General features: G+C 33.0%; 1 protein-coding gene across 2 annotated transcripts in view; it reads right to left on the reverse strand.

The window, feature by feature from the left end:
• Nucleotides 1-24082, reverse strand: part of LOC114335192 (FERM and PDZ domain-containing protein 4) — a 570092-nt gene that overhangs the window by 32912 nt on the left and 513098 nt on the right. For both annotated transcript variants that reach the window (XM_028285388.2, XM_050654244.1), the window contains exons 7-11: nucleotides 8288-8547; nucleotides 6436-6730; nucleotides 5760-6299; nucleotides 4578-4927; nucleotides 1765-2045 (exon numbers count right to left, since the gene is read on the reverse strand). In XM_028285388.2, coding sequence (XP_028141189.2) covers nucleotides 1765-2045; nucleotides 4578-4927; nucleotides 5760-6299; nucleotides 6436-6730; nucleotides 8288-8547 — 1726 coding nt within the window. The remainder of the gene's footprint in view (nucleotides 1-1764; nucleotides 2046-4577; nucleotides 4928-5759; nucleotides 6300-6435; nucleotides 6731-8287; nucleotides 8548-24082) is intronic.

A 24082-nucleotide genomic window follows, 5' to 3' on the forward strand; every position in this document is an offset into this window, starting at 1 on the left:
GCTGTGGCAAAGCTGTGGTTTGATTATTTATAGTTGTTGCGTTTTGAAATTTGTGTGAAAAGAAACAACAAACAAAAGTTAGTTAATAGTAATAACTGCCTTTTTAAATAGTTTTCATATATATTTTTGGACTATTTTGGACAAGGACTCATTCTAATTTGGTAAGTAGTTTTTATTATAGGTAATCATATTGTAATTATACATTTGGATTAGGTTGGAATACATACATTTATTTTCTCAAGAATAGGGATTTTAGAGAGAAATCCGAAATTAGGTCCGATTTTTATTTTTAAATTATGATTTTTTGGCGTAGATTTATTTATCTAGTAGGTATGTAATGCTTTGATTTACATGCTTAATTTGATTACCAACAAAAGTTCTACCAATCTTCATCTAATATATTGTTTTCTTACTGTTTTGTTATATTTTAATATTTTCTTCCACAAAAATCAAACTACATAATTTGATTTAAATTCAGAATAACTGTCAAACAGTAAAAGGTTCAGTTGACCTATTTTTCCACATGACAAATAATGAGTAATTGGATGAGTGAGTCTAGGCTTCGATTACGAATCAAAGCGTCCCCAAATTCGCGGGTTCGAATCCCGATGCAAGTTTATATATTTTTATTTTTTTATGCATTTTATGATTGTAAGTATATTTATTATATAATTTTTTTTTCAGAAAATGCGTATTTAAAATTTTTGCCAACAGTTATTATTGTTCAGAAATCATTTTTTCTTTGTGGCATTTTTCAATGTGTTTGTGTGCGTTTTATTCTTTTATTTTTTAAAATTTTTGGTATTGTCTTAATAAAATTTTTTGGAAAGTAGTAAGTATTAAAATTAGTTTAATATTAAAATAAAATATAAATAAACTGTTTAAAGTACATTATATCAATTTCGTTAAAATCACATAATATGTAATAGAAGTATAACTACTTACGTGCATACAAAGTACACACACATTCTTTTTTTATATACAATTAAGAATTTAATATTCATAATTGTCGCGCATACCGGTCATATGACCCTTATGTGCACCAATGGTGAACATAAAATTCTTAATTGTATGTCAAAAAATGCACAATAACTACCTCTTAAAACATACCAAATTTCATTTGCATATCTCAACCGGTTTTAGAGCAATAATTACATCGTCAGTTTGTAAGAAAAATTTTAATACCCCGTATCTCGGAAACGAAGCATTTGCGGGCATACGTTTATTAAGCAAACGGTCAGTATTTTTCATGCAGAATTACCTCTTAAAGCATTTTAACTACTTATTTAAAAACACCCTGTATTGATGAAAAACAAAGCTAGTTGTTAAAGTACCTAACTTTTTTTATTATCGAACATAATCGAATGGATAAAAAAAAAACAGAATGTTAAGAAAATGTCAGGCTATAGTTAGGTTTTGATTTCAGTATTTTATAAATGCTAGAATATTTCACAGAGTGACGCGAACTTTGAGAAAAAATCACAGTTTGATTGGTAGGTACACCCAGTATATAATGACAATTTTCCTGTCTAATAGCAATAATATTATTATAGCGATGTTGTTAAAGAATAAATCATAACATAAAGCATTAAAAAATCGCTTAAATAGGACAACAGGTTTAGTAAATTCGAGACATCCAAAATGATCCATGTTTAATGTAGTGCGTTAATTTATTTTAAGAAGTGGATTACTAAATATAAGCAAGTTATTTGAAAGTCTAAATCTAATAAAAGTGGTTGGAGGTAGATACATATTTACATTTACCTAATTTATTTAATTTGTCTATAGAATCTGCAAACGAGCGAGGCGGAAGATTAATGGGCATCGGTAAGGCACAATCCAGTTCGTCTGGAGTACTGGGGGGAGGAATCATCGTCAAGTCAATGATATCTGGATCGAAAATGTAGATATCGTTAATGGATTCCACGTCGTCGCTGGAGACGTTCTCGTCATTTTTCTTAGCCGCTCGAAGGTATTGGAGGTAAGCCTGAAGGTCTTGTTCTTTATTTGGATGGCCATCAGGACTGCGTAAGCCAAAACTCACCCTAAAAATAATATGCAAATAATTTACAATTTAGTACCTAGCGGACCATTGAAACTAGAAAACTGTAATATCGAAACAGTTCACAAATACATCTATCTGGGCCACGAAATACAAATAGGTAGAGATAGACTCTACCTATTTGGGTAGAGTCTTCTAGTATTCTTCTAGATAATTCGCAAAAGTGCGAATTATCTAGAAGAATAGTTTAGGATGGGCAGCTTATGCCAAACTAAGAGACGTGATCAAGGAAAACATTCCAATAAAGCTAAAAAGAAAAGAATTTAACCAGTGCGTACTTCCGGTGGTCACTTATGGGGCTGAAATACTGACATTGAGTAAAGCAACAGTAAGAAAATTACAATTAGCACAACGAAAAATGGAAAGATCCATGCTTGGCCTAACTTTGAGAGACAGAATACGAAATGATGAGATACGGCGAAGAACTGGAGTGGAAGACATCATAAAACGCATTACGAAGTTGAAGTGGAAGTGGCCAGGACATGTCGCAAGACAGAGAGACCACATATGGACAAAGAAGATTTTAGAGTGGCGGCCGAGGGCAGACAAGTGAAGTCGTGGACGACTGCCTACCAGATGGAAGGATGACATTAAAAGAATAGCGACAAACTGAATTGCAGCTGCGCATAGAAGGGTGGAGACATCCTGAGAAGATCTATGCTCGACAGTGGCCAAATTTCCCTAACAACACAAAACATTCCAGGAATGTACTATCAAATTTCTATTAATGTTTGAATGTCCTGGACATTCAAGGAACATCTGATTAAGTGATTCGTGGAATGTTACCACAAAACATTCTATGAACATACATACTACCAATGTCCTATATTTTAAGAGAGGCCATTTACTATTGAATTTGCATTCATTTTCAAATGTACCGCGCGTGTATATGGTTGGCATACAACAAAAAGTTACAGGTTACGTTTGTAATATCATTTCATTTCATTGTTTATCGTCGTATTTTGTCTATTTTGTATTCATTTGGATTTCGTTTGCTGTATTTTGTGAACTTTATAAACTTTATCACACTGCAAAGTGATTATTTAAGGAAATTATTTGATATTATCAGATGTTTGGAGAAAGGTAGGGGAAACAATTTTTATTTACTGTTCATTTTTCTCTGATATTTATCAATATTGATGAATTTTGCAAGCAATAACATTATTTCTTTTATTGTTTTAGATATTTATTGAAGCTGAAAATAATTGGGGATTTAGATCCATATACAATTCAGTCAGAATTGGATTTTACAGTAAAGTGCATTCCACCAAATTACTATTATAGATATTTATCCATTATAAATAGTTGATTATATCTGGTGGAGTCTCACAGTTACTACTTTAAGCAACAGATGAAAGCATACAAAAGCCTTCAGGCACATAAATATTTTACAGCTGGATTTGTTTTAAAGTTGGAAGTCACAAGCAACAACTTCGTAAGTACCTACAAGAATATTGAGGAAATCCAGCTCCTCGATACTACTGGGCAAACTAGAAGATTGAAGAGGACAAAGTCTTTTGAACTAGTTTGAGTGATAGGTGATAGTGAAAAGCAGAGCATAATCCTTGTGTGCCTGTGTATGTTAGAATAGTGCGGTTAGAAAAGCAGGCATATATAGTGCTTGTGTGCCTGTTAGATTAGATAAGAGACGCTATGGGGTAAGCTCTTCATCTTCATTTTAAGGAACAGTAGTAATTTAGGTTAAATTAAAATTGCTCATTGGTCAGAGTTATGACCTGATTGTAATTGTAATGTACAATTCAATACAATGAATCGTCATCATAGTAATGATTATGGAAAAAAATATACGACAAGATTTTGTGCAACCAAAAAGGTTTATATTTATCAAGGATGTATTATTTGGTACGGCCAAATATAGTTCTGGTATATCGTCGGTGAAGTGACAATACCTCCTATCTGCTTTTTCATGAATTTTGTGGAAGATGAAAAACTTGTTTGGGCCACCTCCTGTTTTCATATATTTTTTGACTTGTTTTGTAGTAAATTCAACTATCTATTTACTACAAAACAAGTCAAAACTTACGTATGAAAACAGGAGGTGACCTTAAAAAATGTTTTTCGTCTCCTGCAAAGCTCATGAAAAAACATATAGGAGGTATTGTCACATCACTGACGATATATTTCAGAGAATGTCTAAAAAATATACTTCGAATGTCCTAAGAACATTCGTAGACATTCATGGAATGTTTTAAGACATTCATGGAATGTTTCAACAAGACATTCAGTCTAAAAAATATACTGTGAATGTTCAAAGAACATTCGTAGACATTCATGGAATGTTCCAACAAGACATTCAAGGAATGTTTAAAATGCTGACACAGCACTTTCCTGGGACTTTCCAGGGACGTTCGTGTGCTTTTAGGGACATTCCAGGAATGTTTTCAATGTCCTGTGTGTACCTTCTAGGAACATTCCTGGAATGTTTTGTGTTATTAGGGTTGGCTGTGTGATGATAATAATCATGAACGAACTGAAGTAACTTCTACAAACTTACCTATTCATTTTGTTGTCTACATTATTTGGTAAAAACTTGTGCTTTGGAGAACTGCTAGGTGTATACAAAGAATCATTATCACTTTCGGAACATGTAGTTTCTTGCCTAAGTAATTCAATGGCAGCACTTGTAAACGAATGCCGCCTCTCTACTCCACTATGTCCCTTGTTTAGAAGAAGAAGAGAATCACTGTGCTTTAACTTTCCGGGCTCATCGTTATCGCTCTCTATATCTACACTCGTTTCTTGCCATTCTGCTAACGAGTTCAGTCTTTCTAGATTTTCTTGTTCGGTCAGATATTGCTCTGAATATTCTACTAATTGTTGCATTTCTTGGACCCTTCGTAATATCTGCAACAAAATAAAATTAAACATAAATATCCACAATGCTGGCAAACACAAAAGTGAAACAGAAACAAAATTTCCTATGATGGTTTACTCTAATGAATAAGATATTTAGTTTAAAACAATTATTTTGAAACGCAGTATTTGAAATGTAAAGTGATGGTACCTGATCAATACAATAATACGAAGAACAGAAGAAAGATTCTTACGCATAATCCAACCAGCATGGATGCCTACACGCTGCATATCGTATGGCATCAGAACAAGAAGAAAATCTTTATAGTGTTATAGAGTAACTTTAGACCTACTGCTATAAACTATCTATCTCCTATAATCTAGAAGATAGAACTAAATGCGCAAACTATAGAGGAATATCCTTGGTAGAGGTAATATACAAGGTGCTTGACATATTAATCAAAAAACGACTAGATAAATATGTGGAGAAGAGTCTAGGGGAATACCAAGAAGGATTTCGTAAGGGAAGATGAAATCCCGAATTGAGGGAAAATGGAGAAGACGAACGAATGAAGAAGTGTACCAACTGTATGCTAACCCACCGATATCAAAAATAGTAAGAAAACGCAGACTAGAATGGCTCGGTCATCTACAAAGAATGTAGAAGGACGGACAAGTCAAGAATATTGGTTGGAGAGCACCTGAGGGCAACAAAAGAGAGGAAGATCAAGGAGAAAATGGAGAGATGCAGTAATAGAAGACGTCTGTGAGTTAAGAAGCAGAAATTGGAAGATGACAGCTAAGGACAGAAAACGATGGAAATTATCCATCTAGCAATAGGTCTGTTAACGCTATACATACATACTATAAACTATCTAGTTACCTCTTCATTCCGGGCTTCCAAAATACCGTTCTCATACACCTCGTTCTCCAATTCAGTCGCCTTAGCATCTAAACTATAAAACCTATTTCTATCTGTCATCGACCTATTCATATTGCTGTCCAAACTATACCCGATCATCAAAGGTTGTTTCGCTTGCCTGCCCACAGTATTGTACAAACCATTAGTCTTCTTATTAATATTTTTATAAATAGGCATAGAAGCAAAGCAGGCAGACTTCAGACACGCTTGGTCCATGTAGCTCCACTTTTCAGGAACGACTTTATGTTGGGACAGGTATGGAGGAGCGAGATCCTCGACTTGGGGTAGTTCCTCCTGGTCTATGGGAAGGTTTTGACTGGTTGATAGCCTGAAATAGCCGGAAAGAACTAAGGCTAGTTCGCATGCATCACGCTCTTCTAGGGAAATCGGTACTATCTTTTCATTCTGAAGGTGAACTAGAACGGTACGAGTAACCTCGTCTTCGCTTCGTACTTCTATGCGACGCATGTCTTCTATATTTGCGATAGGAATTGGCTGAAACTGAAAGATAGATTAATTGATCTATAAAATACGCGATTATATGAAATAAATTAGTTTATATTTCTATCAGAACGTCGCACCTCGTACATTTTCTATTGCTAAAGTATTTTTTTTTGTAATTTGAAGTTATTCTTACCACCGACTTCCTCGTCCCAGTAATCTGGCTTATCCCAAACTTCGGACTAACCAATATCACCCTTTCTAGGGTATCACCTCTAGGTCCCGCTGAAAAACATTTGGCGCCGTAACTAGGTAATTGACTCACAATATCTAGGTAGTGTAGTTTGGCTTGAAGAGCTGTCAGTTGTTTACCCATACCGGCCATGCTAGAGTGGAGTTTTAGAAAATGGCCGATCAACTTTCGGATCTCCTTCCGTTTGATATTTTCCAGAAGTGACGCTGGAATGAAACGTTCCAAGCCAAATTCTCTCCTTAAAAAATAAAAGTTAATAAATAATTTGTTATTTAATGAGGCAGTGCATTATTTATGTAAGATAATATAAAAATGGATTCGAGGCAATTAGATGAAGATGTGTTACGATAGAAAAAATTGGAAGCTGGGTATGGAGAGGCGGCGACAACCGTAGATAATCCATTATATATATATATATATATATATATATATATATATATATATATATATATATATATAAATATATATATATATATATATATATATATATATATATATATAATATAAAGATATCATCATGAAGAGTTGGAATATAAAACTTAAAAATATCAAGCTACTATAGCACACATAAAGACTAAAACTTTTGAATTAAATGTCAGTTCAATCTATTTCCCCCTCCTTGAAAACTGAATTTAAAAAGAACAATTCATAAAAAGCTTAGGGGAAAGGTTTATTATTGGAGGAGACTTCACTGCAAAACTGCAAATAACACACACTGAGGCTCTAGAATAACTACCACTAAGGATAAGGGGTTTTTATTAACAATTAAAGAACATAATAGGTCTTGGGCCCACAGTTAAAAAATTTACTTTCCTCATGAGGCTTTTTTCTTCAGTAATTCATGTCGAGTCGGATAATTTTTCTAATACGGAAAAATTTCGGGAGAGGGGACGTTGCAGATTTAAGTTGTAAAGGAAGATGGTTGTATAGCCTTTTTGCAGAATACAATATAGATTTATTTACTAACACAGTGGACGGTATCGGTAAATAGACATCAACCGTTGAATTTTGGTGGAGTAATTGGATCCTGCTGGAAAGACATGTAGGTATTTACGAATTAAGCAAACCGTTTCTAAAATATATAAAGGAGGAAGTGTTAAAATCTCGTGTTCTTTGAAGTAGCTTCTACAATATGTTGTTCTTCTGAGCCTAAACAGATACCTTATTGTTATTTTTCGTAATTTAAAAATAACATCGGATTAGACAGCTTTACCAGAACTCCAAAAAGGAAGATCATATTGAAGATAAAACTAGAACAAAGAAAAATGTTATTTTGGAAGATGCTAAATTGATTTCCTTCGAAACAGATCTTATTGCAAAGCAAGCTGTCACTTACTTAATAAATCAATTTAAGGTTGCTGTCTACAAAATACCAAGAAATTTTACAGAAGCAATGGTACTGATCCGGCTAAGAAGCATGGGCAAATGAGCTCCTTTATAGGATAATGCTACTGTTTTATCTACGTCAAAAGAGAGTAAATTAGAGTCGGAACAGGTTTTTATTGTAAGTAGATCAGAAGTTATAGTTGCATGAAGAGTTGAAATATTTGAATTGCTTTAAGTGATACTGGTATCATCAGCAAAAAGAAAAATTTTGCCATCGATTTTTAAATTAGTGATGTCACTAATAACGATAAAGAAAACTAGGGGACCCAATACTGAGCCTTGTGGTACCCTGTATACAATGTTTTTGAAACTAGAGTCTGTATCTTTTGCTTTAACCAGTTGTTTTCTATTATCCAAGTAATTATCATCACCGCACTGATGAACATGAAAAATAAAACTATATACTTACTCGACCGTTTTGACTGTCAATTTAGAAGCTTGTACATTGTGAGCCAGCGCATGTTGATAGATATGCAGAGCAGCTAACCTAAGGGCCGTATCATATTGAAGCTCTGGAGCAAAACGTTCTTGAATGACGTCATTGCAGCACTGGGTGTAGAGATAGTCTAAGGCGTGAAGATCTTTTTGTGCCAAGGCTGCTGCTGAAGCTGGAACGAAGGCTACCCTGAAAAGACATCGTAGCTTGTGTGCTCCAGGTCGGGAGGCTATCTATAAGAAAAACGGGATGTTAGGAATGTATGTTTTTACTGCTATTGTAACGATTCAAAAAGAAACTTTCATTTTTTTCGTTTAAAATTTTGTCACACCCAGTATACATAAAATTTTTCTTCCTATATCTATAGAAGGATTGCGTATTGAAATATTCGAAGGAAAGTCGTTTCATCTAACTGAAGAAAAGTAAATATCTTTTACCTTCTAAATCTAAGTAGTTGTTTATCTACGTTGATGTGTGAGACTTTTTCCGTGATTGGCGAAAGAAATCTTTCGACACAATTAAGTGTCCTGTTGTTTGCTTTGTGATTTGTCCTTCCATCTCTATCTTGGTCTATTTTATACAAAATATAAGTAAATGTGTTAAGTGCCATACGATAAATAAATATACAAGTCTACATTTTCTTTTTTTGTATTGGCTTTCGTGATATTACCATTTTCGGCATTCTTTCCTTTCCTATTCTCTCAATGTGTTCTAAATACCGTATTTTCTGTACTTTGATTATTTATTGGTCTTGCCTATTTTTATTAATACAGATTTGATAGTTGGGGCCCTTCAGAACAATATTTTTCAATGATATGTGTGGATTTAAGAAATTAATTCAGACAAAAGCTTTAATCGTAGGAAGTCACGTACCTATCTTCCTATCCTGCATGGCAAAACTTGGGTAATTACGAAATTCACAGAACGACCAAAGCACGTATAGAGATATAACGATAGAATTAAATTCTAATAAAATAATACCATTATATTTTATTAAAATATAATAGAATAGAAATATAAATTTATTAGAATATAAAATTTAATTCTAAAATATAGTGAAATAATGGCGCCGCTAGAATTTTGGAATTTTTTAACAGTTTTAAAATTAGTTCTTGCAGTGGATCACCCTTTCCAAAAAATTGTCTGAGTATAGTTTAGCATCTGTAATATATATATATACAAGCTGTACGCTCCCGAGGAAGCTGAAGCTGTTTTCACTTGAAGATCCTTTTTGTGGGGGATCATCCCATTCTGACTTTGGTTTTACAATTGCTGGTGTGACTTCGCTGTTTCCACTACCTTTCTCCATTCTTCTCTCTCTCTGATTTTGCTTCCTATATTTCTAATTTCCATACTTCTTAAGTCTTCTTCCACTTGTTGTCTCCATCTGAGTTTAGGCCTGCCTCTGGTTCTTGTACCTGGTGGTATCCATTCGGTTATAACTCTTAACGGATTGTTCTTTTCTCTTCTCATTATGTGTCCATACCATCTAATTCTCTGTGCTTTTGTTGCTCTTACTATGTTCTCTTGACCCATCCATTCTTGTATTTCGTGGTTCATCCATTGCCTTGCATCCTCTTCGTTTTCCCTCTTTGGTCCCAGAATTTTTCTCATAATTTTTCTCTCAAAAACTTTCAGCTGCTCTTCTTCTCTTGCTGTTAATGTGAATGTATCCAAAGCATATAGCACTATTGGTCTTATGGTCGTTTTGTAGATTTTCATTTTTGTATTTCGGCTTATCTTCTTATCTTTGAAAATTTTTTTATTTCTGTAGAATGCTTTGTTTCCTGCTTGAATTCTTCTTTTCATATCTACACTTTCATTTCTTCTGTTGACTAATACTCCCAAATATTTGAATGTTTCAACCTCTTCGAAGCTGTGTGCGTCTATTGTCATTTCTGTCAGTTGCGTCTTCTTTTTTTTACTTACATTCATGTATTTTGTTTTATTTTCATTTATTTCCAGTCCTCTTAGTTTGGATTCGTTTTCTATTTCTTGAAAGGTTTTCTTTAATGCCTTTTTATCTGTTGCTACTATGGTTATATCGTCCGCATAACCAATTATTTGTACTGTATTTTTATTTATAGTTCCTGCGTTTGACAACTTTTTTATTATCTTATCTATTGATAGAATAAATAGTACAGTTGAGAGCGCATCTCCTTGTCTTACTCCATTTTTAATTTTTATTATTTCTGTTCTCTCTCTTCCGGTGTCTATTGTTGCTTGGGAATCTCGCATTGTCATTTCTATCATTCTTATAATTTTATTTGGTATTTTGCTCTCTTGTAAGTCTTGGATCATTTTTCTTCTACTTAGTTTGTCAAAAGCCTGTTTAAAGTCTAGAAAAAGTATATGTGCTTCTCCGTCGTACTCGTATGTTTTCTCTATCGCTTGTTTTAGTGTATGGATAGCATCTATCGTGGATCTTCCTTTTCTGAAACCGTACTGGTAGTCTCCTATGCTTTGTTCTGTGTATATTGTTAGTCTGTCTCTAATTATACCAGTCAGTACTTTATATGTTACATTCAGTAAATTAATTGCTCGGTAGTTTTTACATATCCTGTGGTCTCCTTGTTTTGGGATTGTCACAATAATTCCTTTCTTCCATTCTTCGGGCATTGTTTCCTTATTCCATATATTCTGTATTAGTTCATAAATCTTTGTGTATAGTGCTTCACCCCCGTATTTTATAAGTTCTGCACATATTCCGTCGTCTCCCGCTGTTTTCCCGTTTTTCAGTTTGCATATTGTATCTTTTACTTCTGTATAGGTCAATTCTTCTTCTTCACCTTGTTCCGGGTTCATTATTGTTTCTCTTTCTTCTTCTACATCCGTTTCTTGATACATTTCTTCGAAATACTTCTGCCATGTTTCTGCTTCTATGGCTACATTAGCTGTCCGTTTTCTACTACCTAGCTTTAAGTATTGGTACAGTGGTTTTGAATTGTGTCTCTTATTTTCTGTTTCGATCTCGTTCATAATTTCGTCTACTTTTTTATTTTTCTTTGATTTAAACAATTTCTTTGTCTTTTTCCTTTGATCTTGGTATTTTTCTCGTTCCTCTTCTTTACCTGTGCTTAGCCATTTCAATCTTGTTTTATTCTTTTCGTCCACTGCTAGTTTGCACTCTTCGTCAAACCAATTGTTTCTTCTTTCTTTTTGCATTTTTCCAACTACTTTCTCTGCTGCAGTGTTTATTCCTTGTTTGATTTTTTTCCACTGCTCCTCCATTTCTTGTTCCTCCTTGAACTGCATCTCTACATTTACTTCTTTTACAAATCTTCTTTTTACTCCTTTATCTTTCAATTTATCTACGTCCCATCTTCCCTGTGCTTTTCGTCTTTCATTCTTTGTTGTTTTTGTTTTACATTTTGCAATCACTAGCATATGGTCCGAATCGATGTTTGCCCCTCTGTGAGATCTCACGTCATTTATCGACTGTTTGTGTGACTTTTTAATAAGTACATGGTCTATTTGATTCCCCTCCAGACTGCCTGGTCTCATCCATGTTATCTTGTGTATGTTTTTGTGTTTATATCTCGTGCTACTTATGTCCATGTTTAATGCCGCTGCTAAATTACATAATCTTTCTCCATTATTGTTTGTTGTGCTATGTAATGAGTTTTCCCCTGCAACCTCCCTAAAGCATTTTTCTTTACCTATTTGTGCGTTGAAATCGCCTATAATAATTAATATATCTTCTCCCGGGATTTTTTCGGCATTTTCTTCTAGTGTTTCATAGAACTGTTGTTTTATTAAGTCATCACTGTTTTCTGTGGGTGCATAGACATTTATTATGGACAACTTGTTCGGTTTGCTGTTTACTCTTATGTATGATAATCTTTGACTTATGGGTTTAAATTCCATAACTTTATGCCTCATTTCCCCTAACACAATAAAAGCAGTTCCTCCATATCCTTGTTTTTCTTCTCCAGCATACCATACTGTATAATTTTCTTTTTCGATTTTTCCATGTCCCCCCCACCTGGTTTCTTGAATTCCTGCAATATCTATATTGTATTGTTTCAACTGTGTCGCTAGCTCTTCCATTTTTCCTTCTTCTAGCAGTGTCCTGACGTTCCATGTTCCAATTTTTTTTGTCATTTTTTTAATTCTCTTCCTTTTTTTTGTATTTTTCTTATTATTTTGAATATACCGTGACTCATTTACCTCTTCGTTTGCATTGTCTGTTTCCTTTTCATCCATCCGTTCTCTTTTGTCTAGTTTTTTGGGACATTTTCAATTTCTATAAGTTTATTTTCTCTTGCATTCCATTTTAGCACTTTGTCATTTATTTCTAATTTCTGGTATCTGATTTTTACTTTTGCTCCTTTGCTTCTCTGTTGTTTTGCTATGTCTCTGATTTCTTTTTGTATCTTTGCTTCCTTGAACGTCAGCGCTGCATCTATGTATATTTCTCTACAGTCTCTTGTGTATTTGAGTTTACCTTTTTCTTGCAGTATTTTCTGTTTGTCTTCCCAGCTCTTCGTTTCTATTATACATTTCTTGTATCCTATCTTAAACGCACTTTTAACTTCTATTTTCAGTTGCAGCTCTGTTTCCATCATTTTTTGTATGTTTTCTCTTAGTCTAACTTCATCTTCCAGATCTACCTGAATTCCTGTTATGATTAATTTATTGCGTATTTTTTCTTTATCGATCTTCTCTAATCTATTCTCCATGAGTGTTAACGCTTTTTTGAGTTCTTCATTTTCTTTCTCCCATTTTTGTTCCTTTTTTTCTACTTCTCTTTTTAAATTTTCTGTTTCTGCTTTGTTTTGCTTAAGCTTCTGCTTAATATCTTCCAGTTCCTTTTTCATATCCTTGATTTCATCTTTAATCTCTGTTTTGCTTTCCAGAATATCTTCTTTAATTTCTTGCCTCATCTGGCTCAGCAATATCTTAATCTCCTCCATGTCCGTTAATATTGTACTTACTTTTTTTATGCGCGTGTCTGGAGCTTTTTTGCTTTTATGTTGCTCTTCTTTGTCTTCTTCAATCGAGCTGTCGTGCTCCGGTTTGTGTCTTTTTCCTTCTGTTTTATTTTCTTCGTTGTTCATCTATTTGTCTTGTTGTTTGTTTTCTAGACTGAAAATCTTTATCAATATAATGCGAGAAAAATATATTTTTTGTTCACTTAAAGCTTATAATATACACAAAAAATAGGAAAATGTAACCTGTGTCTAATAGTAATTATTATTATTATTATCTTCTTATTTTTAATTACGTTTTGGTAAGGTCTCAGATATTTTGCACACGCCGGCAACGTCGCATAATATTTGGCCGTACTTCTGTTTGCTAATTTATTTATGGCTTTCAGTAATTAAATATTCATTAATGTTTAATTATACACGTTTTTGTTATATTCAATGTTTGTTGTATTTGTAACTTAAAAAAATATTGTTCCCTATAATATTATGGCAAATCTCCTCTCTTACGTGCATCAAATTAACAAAAAGATGACTTACAGTTGAAATGTTGAATTCACCACACACTTTGTGAAAATTTCACCAAAAACCAATGTTTACTTCCGTACTAAAAGAGCTTTTTTCACCAGAGAGCAAATCAACTTGTGTTCACACCAACTTTTTGCATCTGTAATACCTGTGGTAATACTTTCGTTGGTATATAGAGATTATAGATATCGATATTAAAAGCTTTAGTCCTGTAAACCACTTCGCTTTGAGGTGCTGTCTCATTTAGTGGAGGCTAGCGACTCCGCTGGCAAATCTGTTTCTGTTCAATGCTGCTCGTATCAAAGATGTTAAATCAAGACCGGCCCAGTCTCTTTAAGCCATGAAATCTGGGGCCTACCGGGACCCCGTTTTCCCTCAATCATACCCTGGATGGTTAGTTGCGAGGGGCGGTATCCCAGTTTAGCTCCATATCTGTACTTATTCTCATCAGAACATTTTCGTTGGTGGTGTGAGTTCTCCAAAATTCAAGATTCTTCTATAAAGCCAGAGTTCAAAGGCTTCTAACTTGTTCATAAGTGTAATGTTGAGTGTCCAGGCCTCCGTTCCATACAAAAGTATTGACCATACATAGCAATGCAGAAAACGACATCTATGACTGATATTAATGATACTGTTACAAAATAAGCTTTTCAATTGGATAAAGCCTTGTTAGGCTAACTCTATCCTCGCTCTTAGTTCTTGTTTATAATCAAGTTGATTGTTGAACCAGCAGTCAAGATTATTTTACGTAGACTACTAGGCTATTTTATTTTTGAATGATTTTGACGGTATTCTCATCACAACTTTAATATTTGACCTGCTGTCCTCGATTTCTTATTGATTCGTTTTTATTTCATGTTAAAAAAAGAAGTACAACCCTGTAAATTGCGTCAGAACCTCAACTCAGATTGGAAGTACATCCCATTGTAATAAGACGACAATACAATTGACGTGAGTCATGTATCATAATAAATATAAGAATATGGTAATTAGGTTGATATACTACCAATCCTTAGTAGTCGATGTTGTGAGGTCGCTCAGGTGTATGAAAACATTTCTGATTCGGTTTCTTTGTGGATTCCTGTTCAAAAATGTACCCTTTAAACAAATCAGAATTTTTGGGTAGAAATTGGTACCAAAATATCATCTTTTTTGCTCTGGAAAATCTTTGGATACGATTTTTTTGGGGAATTTTAAATAAAAAAGAGGACTTGTAATTTTTTTTTTAAATTTGATAGTTTTTGAGTTATATACTTAGCGATTTAAAATCGGAAAAATGTAAAAATAAGCATTTTCGAGGCAAAAAATTATGCACTCAAAAATTCCCAACAAATACTTGACATTTATTATAACTATAATTTATTATTAACATATGTAGTTGTGTTAAATAATTTATATATTTATTCAATTAATTATTGCCAGTGTGCTAATTAAACACGCCAATCATATAGTGCGACAGAGAAGCACCATATAGTGTGACGCACGGCAGTGCGGCGTAATTAAAAATTAAAAACAACGGTCTAAATTGAAATAAACCCCAATTACTCTTCAGAATCTTGAAATTCAATGTTTAAACTTCAAATTAGGTACTTGGTAATCCCAAAAATATCAATTTACATCTGAGTTTTCTAGCCTCGCATTTTTCAGATTTTATTAAATCACTTATAACTCAAAAACTATCAACTAATGAGAAAAATGACAAGATACCTTTTTTGTTTAGAGTAATTCAAAAAATCTAAAAATAGTTTTCGGACCAAAAAAATGATCTTTTGAATTTGTTTAAAAAAATTAATTGTTTAAATGATTTTTTCCCAAAAATTTCGCCCGGCACCCTTCTAATTTGTTTAAAGGGGACATATTTGAAAAGAAATCCGCAAAAAAACCGAATTAGATTTTTTTTTCATACGAAAGCGGTTTCACAGCATAGACTATTGCTTGTTGTGTGACTAAGTATGTGCGAATAACATTAAAAATGTTGCTTATAGAGAAAAAACAATTATTAATGTTGCTTAACATGAATACTGTATCTCCAGAATAGTGGGACTGGTTGCCTTATTTGTATTAATTATTTAATTCACCTAGATTTCTGCATGTTTCAGTAAACATGGGCGGAATGAAGAAATTTTATTTAACTGTGAAGAAACATGTTTTTTGAAGGCATATTTCTACTGGCAGATATATTAACAAATAATCTATAAGAGACAGACATCTAAGTGAAAGTATCACAAAATTTATGAACCAGAAACCAAAACTAGCGGATATTGAAGAATTAAATAGATATAATAAGAACTGAAATAAACACTATTCAAACTAGCTATTCATACAGCTGGTTCCAAAAAAACTGATACGACTCTTAAAGCGAATTTTGTAGAAAATTGAGCAGTGTATTTTGAAAAATAAATACTTATTATTTACACTGTCACTGTCACTGCCAAATCTTAAAATTTGTCAGGTAACTTCTGTTCTGGTCAAAAGACGCAAATGGAACGGGCTGTGCAGTATTCCACGAAAATAAAAATTACTATCATCAATATAGCCTACCTATTGAATGCTCAATATACACAGCAGAAATGATAGCAGTAATGTTTGCTGTTCAGTATGTACTACTGAATCCAACTAGCAATTATGTTATATTTACTGACAGTAAAAGCGTGGTGGACAGATTAAGTAACATTCAAACAGTCAAACACATAAACCACATTGAATTGAATATACTTAAAACTCTGTTTGAAATTACACAATTAGGAGTAAATGTAACAATTGCTTGGATTAAGGGTCATTCGGGAATAAAAGGCAATGAAATAGTTGACAATTTTGCTAAATCAGCCTATGTGATCGGAGAAAAAATAAACAAAAATTTAATTCCAGCTTCAGATATTGATACTTTTAGCAGACAAAAACTTAAAAATAATTGGCAATTGCATTACAGAGAATGTAATACTGGCTCAAATTTTGCTCATTGTAACCCTAGGATATTCTCAAAAAGATGGTTTTACACAGAATATAACAGACATTTTATAAAGACCATTAATCGGCTGAGAGCCAATCATGCTCTTACGCCATATTACATGCATAGAATCGGCTTGTCAGATACTCCCAATTGTACTTGTGGCAAAATCGGAGATCTAACACATGTCATATTAGAATGTCATTTAAACATAAATAACATAAACGACCTTTATAAGGAATTAAAAGATTTAAAATGTTTTTTCCCAATAAACCTTAATACCTACTTTAATATTTACAAATGATATGGAAGTTCTTCATCTCATTTATAAACATGTTAAATTATGTAAATACAAGTTGTAAACGTAATATAATAGGCATAATTTGTTAATGTGGTTTGAAAAAATTAAAAAAAAAATAATATATAAAAAAACACATAATAAAATAATAACAAAAAAATAATAAATAAAAAAAAAAAGAAAAAAAATAGAAACAAAAATAAAAAAGAATAGAAAAAACGAAGTAAAAAAAGTGTTTAGCACAAATTAAAATATAATATTAAAAAAACAGTAAAATAATTAAAAAAAAAACAAAATAAAAAAAAGCTACAAAATGTACCAATGTATCTATAAAAATAATATTGTAGAATGTACTTATGTTTATAAGAAATTTATGACTATGAATCTGCAATCAATCACAAACAAGTCTGGCTAATTGGCTCTGCCAAAGTCATTTTTCAAAAAAAAAACTTACAAAATTGCTCCACATGCTCGCAAAGAACTAAAAGCAAGAATTGTAACGAAATTAGAAGATGGTTGGTCACTATCTGCCGTAGCGAACGATTTTAACGTAAGCAGAACAGTTTTTGATATTAATAAAAGATGAAGAGAACAAGAAACTCTCGAAAGAAAGCAAGGTTCTGGAAGACCAAAAATATCTACCGCTCATGAAGATCTTACGTTTTGGGAAAGATTAGGAGAGCCTTTTGTAGAAACAATATCAAAATTTAGACCTTGATAATTATTACAATTTATGAATTTTAATATGTAATCAGTTGGTTGTCGTTTGTTTGTTTATTTTATTATTTGTCTGTCATAACAAATATAATATAATGTCAGACCAATCAAATACACTGCTCAAAATGATCAAATCTTACTAAGAGTCGTATCAGTTTTTTTAAGAACCAGCTGTACATAGATGTACTATTGAACGACATTACGAATGGATATATTACAACTAAAAAATTATGTAATAAATGAACAATACCTTTTAACGAAATTTTACGATAGACCGTAATTCCTGACGGTCGAAACAAACATTTCACTATATCTACCTCTCTTCAAAAAAGGATAACCGTATTTCCGATAGATATGAAATTGTAACTGAAAAAATGTATTCACAACATACGCAATGTGTGTAAATAAACAACTTTAGAAAGAAAAAACAACAAATTAATATTTTAAATACAAATTTTCTAAAATGATTTTAAACAGTAGTTTTGTTTAAACTTGACAAACCGTTTACTTAGGATGCTTTAACTAGTGTTAAAAAATAGTTTTCCGCTGTTACCAGAGGCGTGCTGTAGGGATATATACTTCCTTTTCCCCCTTTTCCCCTTCACAATCTACGCCTTCTTCTTCTTCTTCTTAGCCTTCTATCGTCCACGTTTGGACATAGGCCTCTCCCAACTCCTTCCATCGGTCTCTATCCTGAGCAACATATTTCCAATTCGTTCCGGCTACTCTTTTAATATCATCAACCCATCTCATCTGTGGTCTTCCTCTCGGTCGTTTACTTTGGTAAGGTCTCCAATGTTGTATCGTGGCATTCCAACGTTGGTCTTTTTGTCTAAGAGTGTGGCCTGCAAAGCTCCATTTAAGTTTGGCAACTTTTGTTGTTATGTCCTCGACTTTTGTTTTTGATCTTACCCAGTCGCTCCTCTTTTTATCTGACAGTCGTATACCTAACATTGCTCTTTCCATAGCTCTTTCTGTTGTAGCTAGTTTATTCATATTTGCCTTGGTTAGGGTCCAGGTTTGACACCCATATGTCATGATAGGAAGGATGCACTGGTTGAACACTTTGGTCCTCAAATATTGAGGTATTTTGCGGTTCTTAAGTATCCAACCAAGTTTTCCAAATCCTGCCCCTGCTAGTCTTGCTCTCCTATTAATTTCCGCACTTTGGTTTTCTTTGTCAAGTTTCAGGATTTGGCCTAGGTCGATATATTCCTGGACTTTTTCTATCTCACTGCCATTTATAGTTATGCGTCTGGGGTCATCTGTGTTTGTCATTATTTTTGTTTTCTTCATGTTCATTTTTAGGCCGACATATTGGGAGCTGCCTGCGAGTTCCTCTATCATAATTTGCAGTTCCTCGAATGAGCTCGCTATAATCACAATGTCGTCAGCGAATCTGAGGTGATTTAGCTTCTTGCCATTAACGTTAATGCCATAGGTTGACCAATTTGTCGTTTTGAAGACGTCTTCTAGTGCTAGGTTGAAAAGCTTTGGCGATATTACGTCTCCTTGTCTCACGCCTCTCTTAATAGGGATGGGATTTGTATTTTTGTCTAGTTGTACTATCATAGTTGCATTTTCATATATATTATGTATTAATTGTCTATATCTCGAATCTATTCTACAATTATTAATAGCTTGTTCTATGGCCCACATCTCGATACTATCAAACGCCTTTTCATAGTCTACGAAGGCAAGAAATACGGGTAGTTGGTATTCATTTGCCTTCTCTATCAATGTTCTCATTGTCAGCAGATGGTCTGGTGTACTATATCCTTTGCGGAAGCCAGCCTGTTCCACTGGTTGGTAATTGTCCATTTTGTAGGTCAACCGGTTGTTAATAATTCTCATGAATAGTTTGTATACTTGACTGAGCAACGATATCGGTCTATAATTCTGTAGGTCACATTTGTCCCCTTTTTTTGTGTAAAAGTATTACTAGACTTTCGTTCCAGTCTTTAGGGATCTTGCTATTATGGAGACATTTATTAAATAGCTCTGTTAGTATAGGGATTGTTACTGTCTTGCTTGTTTTCAAGAGCTCGGCAATTATACCGTCCTGTCCTGGAGCTTTATTATTTTTTAGTTCTTTTAAAGCTCTTTCTATTTCGAATCCCTTTATATTTCTTAGTACTTCTGATCCCACGTTTTTTATTTTTCTTTTGACGTTCTCCTTTGTTGATTCATTAGGCTGGCTTTGCGAGCTGTACAACCTTTTGTAGAAGTCTTCGACTATTTTTGTTATTTTATATTTGTCCTTCTCTTCCTTACTATTGGCGTCTTTAATTTTAATGATTTTTTGAACACCCAGTGCGGGTCTTAGACATTTTAAGCCTCTGTTGTTTTCAATGTCTCGCTCTATTAAGTTCTCGTTCCATTTTTGTAATCTACGCCACTGTCGTGATAATCATTTCAGTATGTTTTTACATTTATATTAGTATGGTATAACTAGACCCAAACCCAGACATCCAAAGTGAAAGTTATCCTCTAACACCAAATTGTTCTATATGGTCCACATAATGTCCAGAAAAAAGTCACACCATTTTGAGCGTCGGGTTTGGGGGGGAGAGGGGGGAGAAATCGGTAAATTCGTAGTTTTTTAAGTTTTTCGTCACTATTTCTAAAACAATGCGGTTTAGCATGAACAACCTTCTATACAAAAATGTTCTAAATTAAATTTGAAATAAAAAAGGCCCTATGCATAATCCTTCTAAAATGAACGGTTTCAAAATTACGGAGGTAGTATAGTATAATTGGTCCAGAAAGGCCTAACCTAAACATCCAAAGTAAAAGTTTTCCTCCAACAGCAAATTGTTCTATATGGTCCACATATTATTAAGTAAAAAGTTACACCATTTTGAGCGTCCGGTTTGGGAAGGAAATGGGGGAGAAGTCGGTAAATTAGTAGTTTTTTTACGTTTTTCATCAATATTTCTAAAACTATGCTTTAGCGTAAACAATGTTCTATATAACAATGTTCTACATAAAATTTCAAACAAAAAAGGTCCTATACATAATTGTTATAAAATCAACATTTCCAGAGTTACGGAGGGTGAAAAGTGGAGGTTTTCGATACTTTTTATATTTTTTGGGCAATTTCCTACTGATTTTCTTTAACAGGATTGTGTTTTATAAATCAAATTTGCTATTTCAGTAGCCGATGGTATGTTAGTGATAAGCCCTTGAAGAAACGTTAACCTCACCCCCCAAAATCATCATCAATTGCCTAAAAAATATAAAAAGTATCGAAAACCTTCACTTTTCACCCTCCGTAACTCTGGAACCGTTGATTTTATAATAATTATGTATAGGGCCATTTTTGTTTTAAATTTTATGTAGAATATTTTTGTATAGAACATTGTTTACGCTAAAGTATAGTTTTAGAAATATTAACGAAAAACGTAAAAAAAAATACTAATTTACCGACTTCTCCCCCATCTCCCCCCCAAACCGGACGCTCAAAATGGTGTAACTTTTTACTGAACCATATGTGGACCATATAGAACAATTTGATGTAGAAGGAAAACTTTTCTTTTGGATGTCTGGGTTAGGCCTTTTTTGGACCAATTATATTCCGTAACTTTGGAACCGTTCATTTTAGAAGGATTTTGCATGGGACCTTTTTTAATTTCAAATTTAATGTAGAACATTTTTGTATAGAGGGTTGTTCATGCTAAACCGCACAGTTTTAGAAATATTGACGAAAAACGTAAAAACTACGAATTTACCGATTTCTCCCCCCTCTCCCCCCAAACCCGATGCCCAAAATAGTGTGACTTTTTTCTGAACATTATGTGGATCATATAGAACAATTTGGTGTTGGAAGATAACTTTCACTTTGGATGTCTGGGTTATGCCATCTTTTGGATCAATTCTATCATACTAATTCATCGTTACTTTTTACGTAAATATCATCCTTTTGTCTCAACGCAATAGAATAAGTAGTTTTTAAGTTTTTGCGTTTAAAGATAATGGGTTAAAGTAACGAAGAACCAAAAAACATCCTTAAACGATTATTACGAGAGTGGCATAGATTGTAAGGGGGAAAAGGAGCGAAAATGAAGTATATATCCCTACAGCACGCATCTGGTAACAGCGGAAAACTATCTTTTTCTATGGATGCTATACAATATGCAACTTCTCTCACTACTTACATACATTCAAAACGAACAATTCCTCACGCAGTGAGAAAAGTCGGCCACTATAGTAATAAATATTTTTTCTCACGGATTCTCCTACGGTCTTCCATACTATGATCGACGTTCGCATGGTAACATGCCCAATATAAACACAATAATGTTGTCAAACAAATGTGTCAAAGCAAAACTATTCAGAAATTATCTTTCAAAACTGTTAAAAGTAACTGTTAATTAAAATTTTAAAAAATAAGGTATATAAAATTTAAGAGTATTAAATACCTACATGTATATGTATTTTATTTATGTATATAATATACCTAAAAGCACCTACATTATTGATTTTGAAGTTTAAACTCTTGACAAAACCGCATCCTAGTGAAAAGTACAGTATCCATAGAAAAAGTACAGTGTACAACACATAAGAAAATGACATATTTCTCCCTCGCTTGATTTGCGGCCCTCGCTTCGTGCCTCGGCTCGTGCCAACAAACTTTTGCGCGCGTGAGAAATATGTCTTTTTTCTCACTTGTTGTACAATATACTATTTAACACTAGTAACATTATCCTTACATGTGTAAACTGTTTGTCAAGTTTGATCAAAAAATATTGGAAGATGTTAAAACAATGGGCTAAAATCATTTTAGAATATTTGTAATAAAACACTCTGTATGTCGATAAGGGTGAATATTTTATTTAAGTCTTTTAGTTAAAACATCGTATTTGTTGCTAAGGTTTCTCCAGCTACTATATGGACAATTCATAATGAAACACTCTGTAGATATAGTGAGGAGCAAAATTATGGAATAAATTATTTTTTTCGAGAATGGGAGATTTTGGAGAAAAATCCCGAAACAGGTTGATTTTTATTTTTACATTATGATACTTTAGCAATACTAGTCATACTAGTGACGTCATCCATCTGAACGTGACGAAGTACATAATCGATAAATTTTTTAATGAGAATAGGGGTCGTGTGATAGTTCATTTAAAACGATATTCAATTCTCTTTTCAGTAATATAAACATTACTATAATTCAAAAATGAATAACCATTTTCATTGAAAACTTAGTCTATTACCATAATTATTTATACAGGGTGGCAAAAAAAATATTTTTTTAATTAAATTAATTCACCCAAAAAGTATATATAATGTATAATATGCAATTTAATTTGAAATGCATTTTGCTGCTGTCAGAAAATAGAAACAAATGTTTATTTGACAAATAATCATTGCTTCTCGCTTAAATTAGATGTTCAAACTGCCAAGAGGCAGGTGGGTGGCAGCTTGAACATTGAATTTAATAAGCGAAAAGCAATATTTATTTGTTAAATAAACATTTATTTCTATTTTCTGACAGCAGTGTTTCGAAATAAATAAATTTCATACATTCTTCTTTTTATGTCAATTATTTTAATTCAAAAAATTATTTTTGCTACCCTGTATAAATAATAATGTTAATATTGAATGGGTTGCATATGTGAGTCCACATTAAATGTAGTAATGAAACAAAGACTTACTCACAATCATTTAATTATACTTTGACGACCGGTTTCGATCTCTACATTATTCAGATCATCTTCAGGTCGGCGTTACAAGTAGTTAAATGCTACAATTAAAGAAACCAGAGTTAGAACATTGTGTGGTAGAAAGAAAGCTAAATTCGAAAACATTTTTTGAAATAAAGGTTTGCAACTGTTGACATTTCAGAAATGCGATACATACAAATGCACACTTATGAGTAACGGATACTCATAAGCATGCATAAGCAAATGGATGCATGCAGTTTATGAATATTTGTTGAAAAAGTTAAAAAATAAAATAAAATTTTTTTGAAAAATTAAAACTAATTAAAATATTGCTCAAAATTAAATATGCTTCCAAAATTCAAAAAATAATAATAATAGATAGTAATATTGCTCTGATCTACTTACATGCCGTTACAAGGGATGCGTTGCCATGTGGCAACGCATCCCTTGTAACGGCATGTAAGTAGATCAGAGCAATATTACTATCTATTATTATTATTTTTTGAATTTTGGAAGCATATTTAATTTTGATTAATTATTTAATTAGTTTTAATTTTTTTAAAAATTTTATTTTATTTTTTAACTTTTTCAACAAATATTCATAAACTGCATGCATCCATTTGCTTATGCATGCTTATGAGTATCTGTTACTCATAAGTGTGTATTTGTATGTATCGCATT

This window comes from Diabrotica virgifera, chromosome 1 (genome assembly GCF_917563875.1).
Source record: "Diabrotica virgifera virgifera chromosome 1, PGI_DIABVI_V3a".
NCBI classification, from domain to species: domain Eukaryota; kingdom Metazoa; phylum Arthropoda; class Insecta; order Coleoptera; family Chrysomelidae; genus Diabrotica; species Diabrotica virgifera.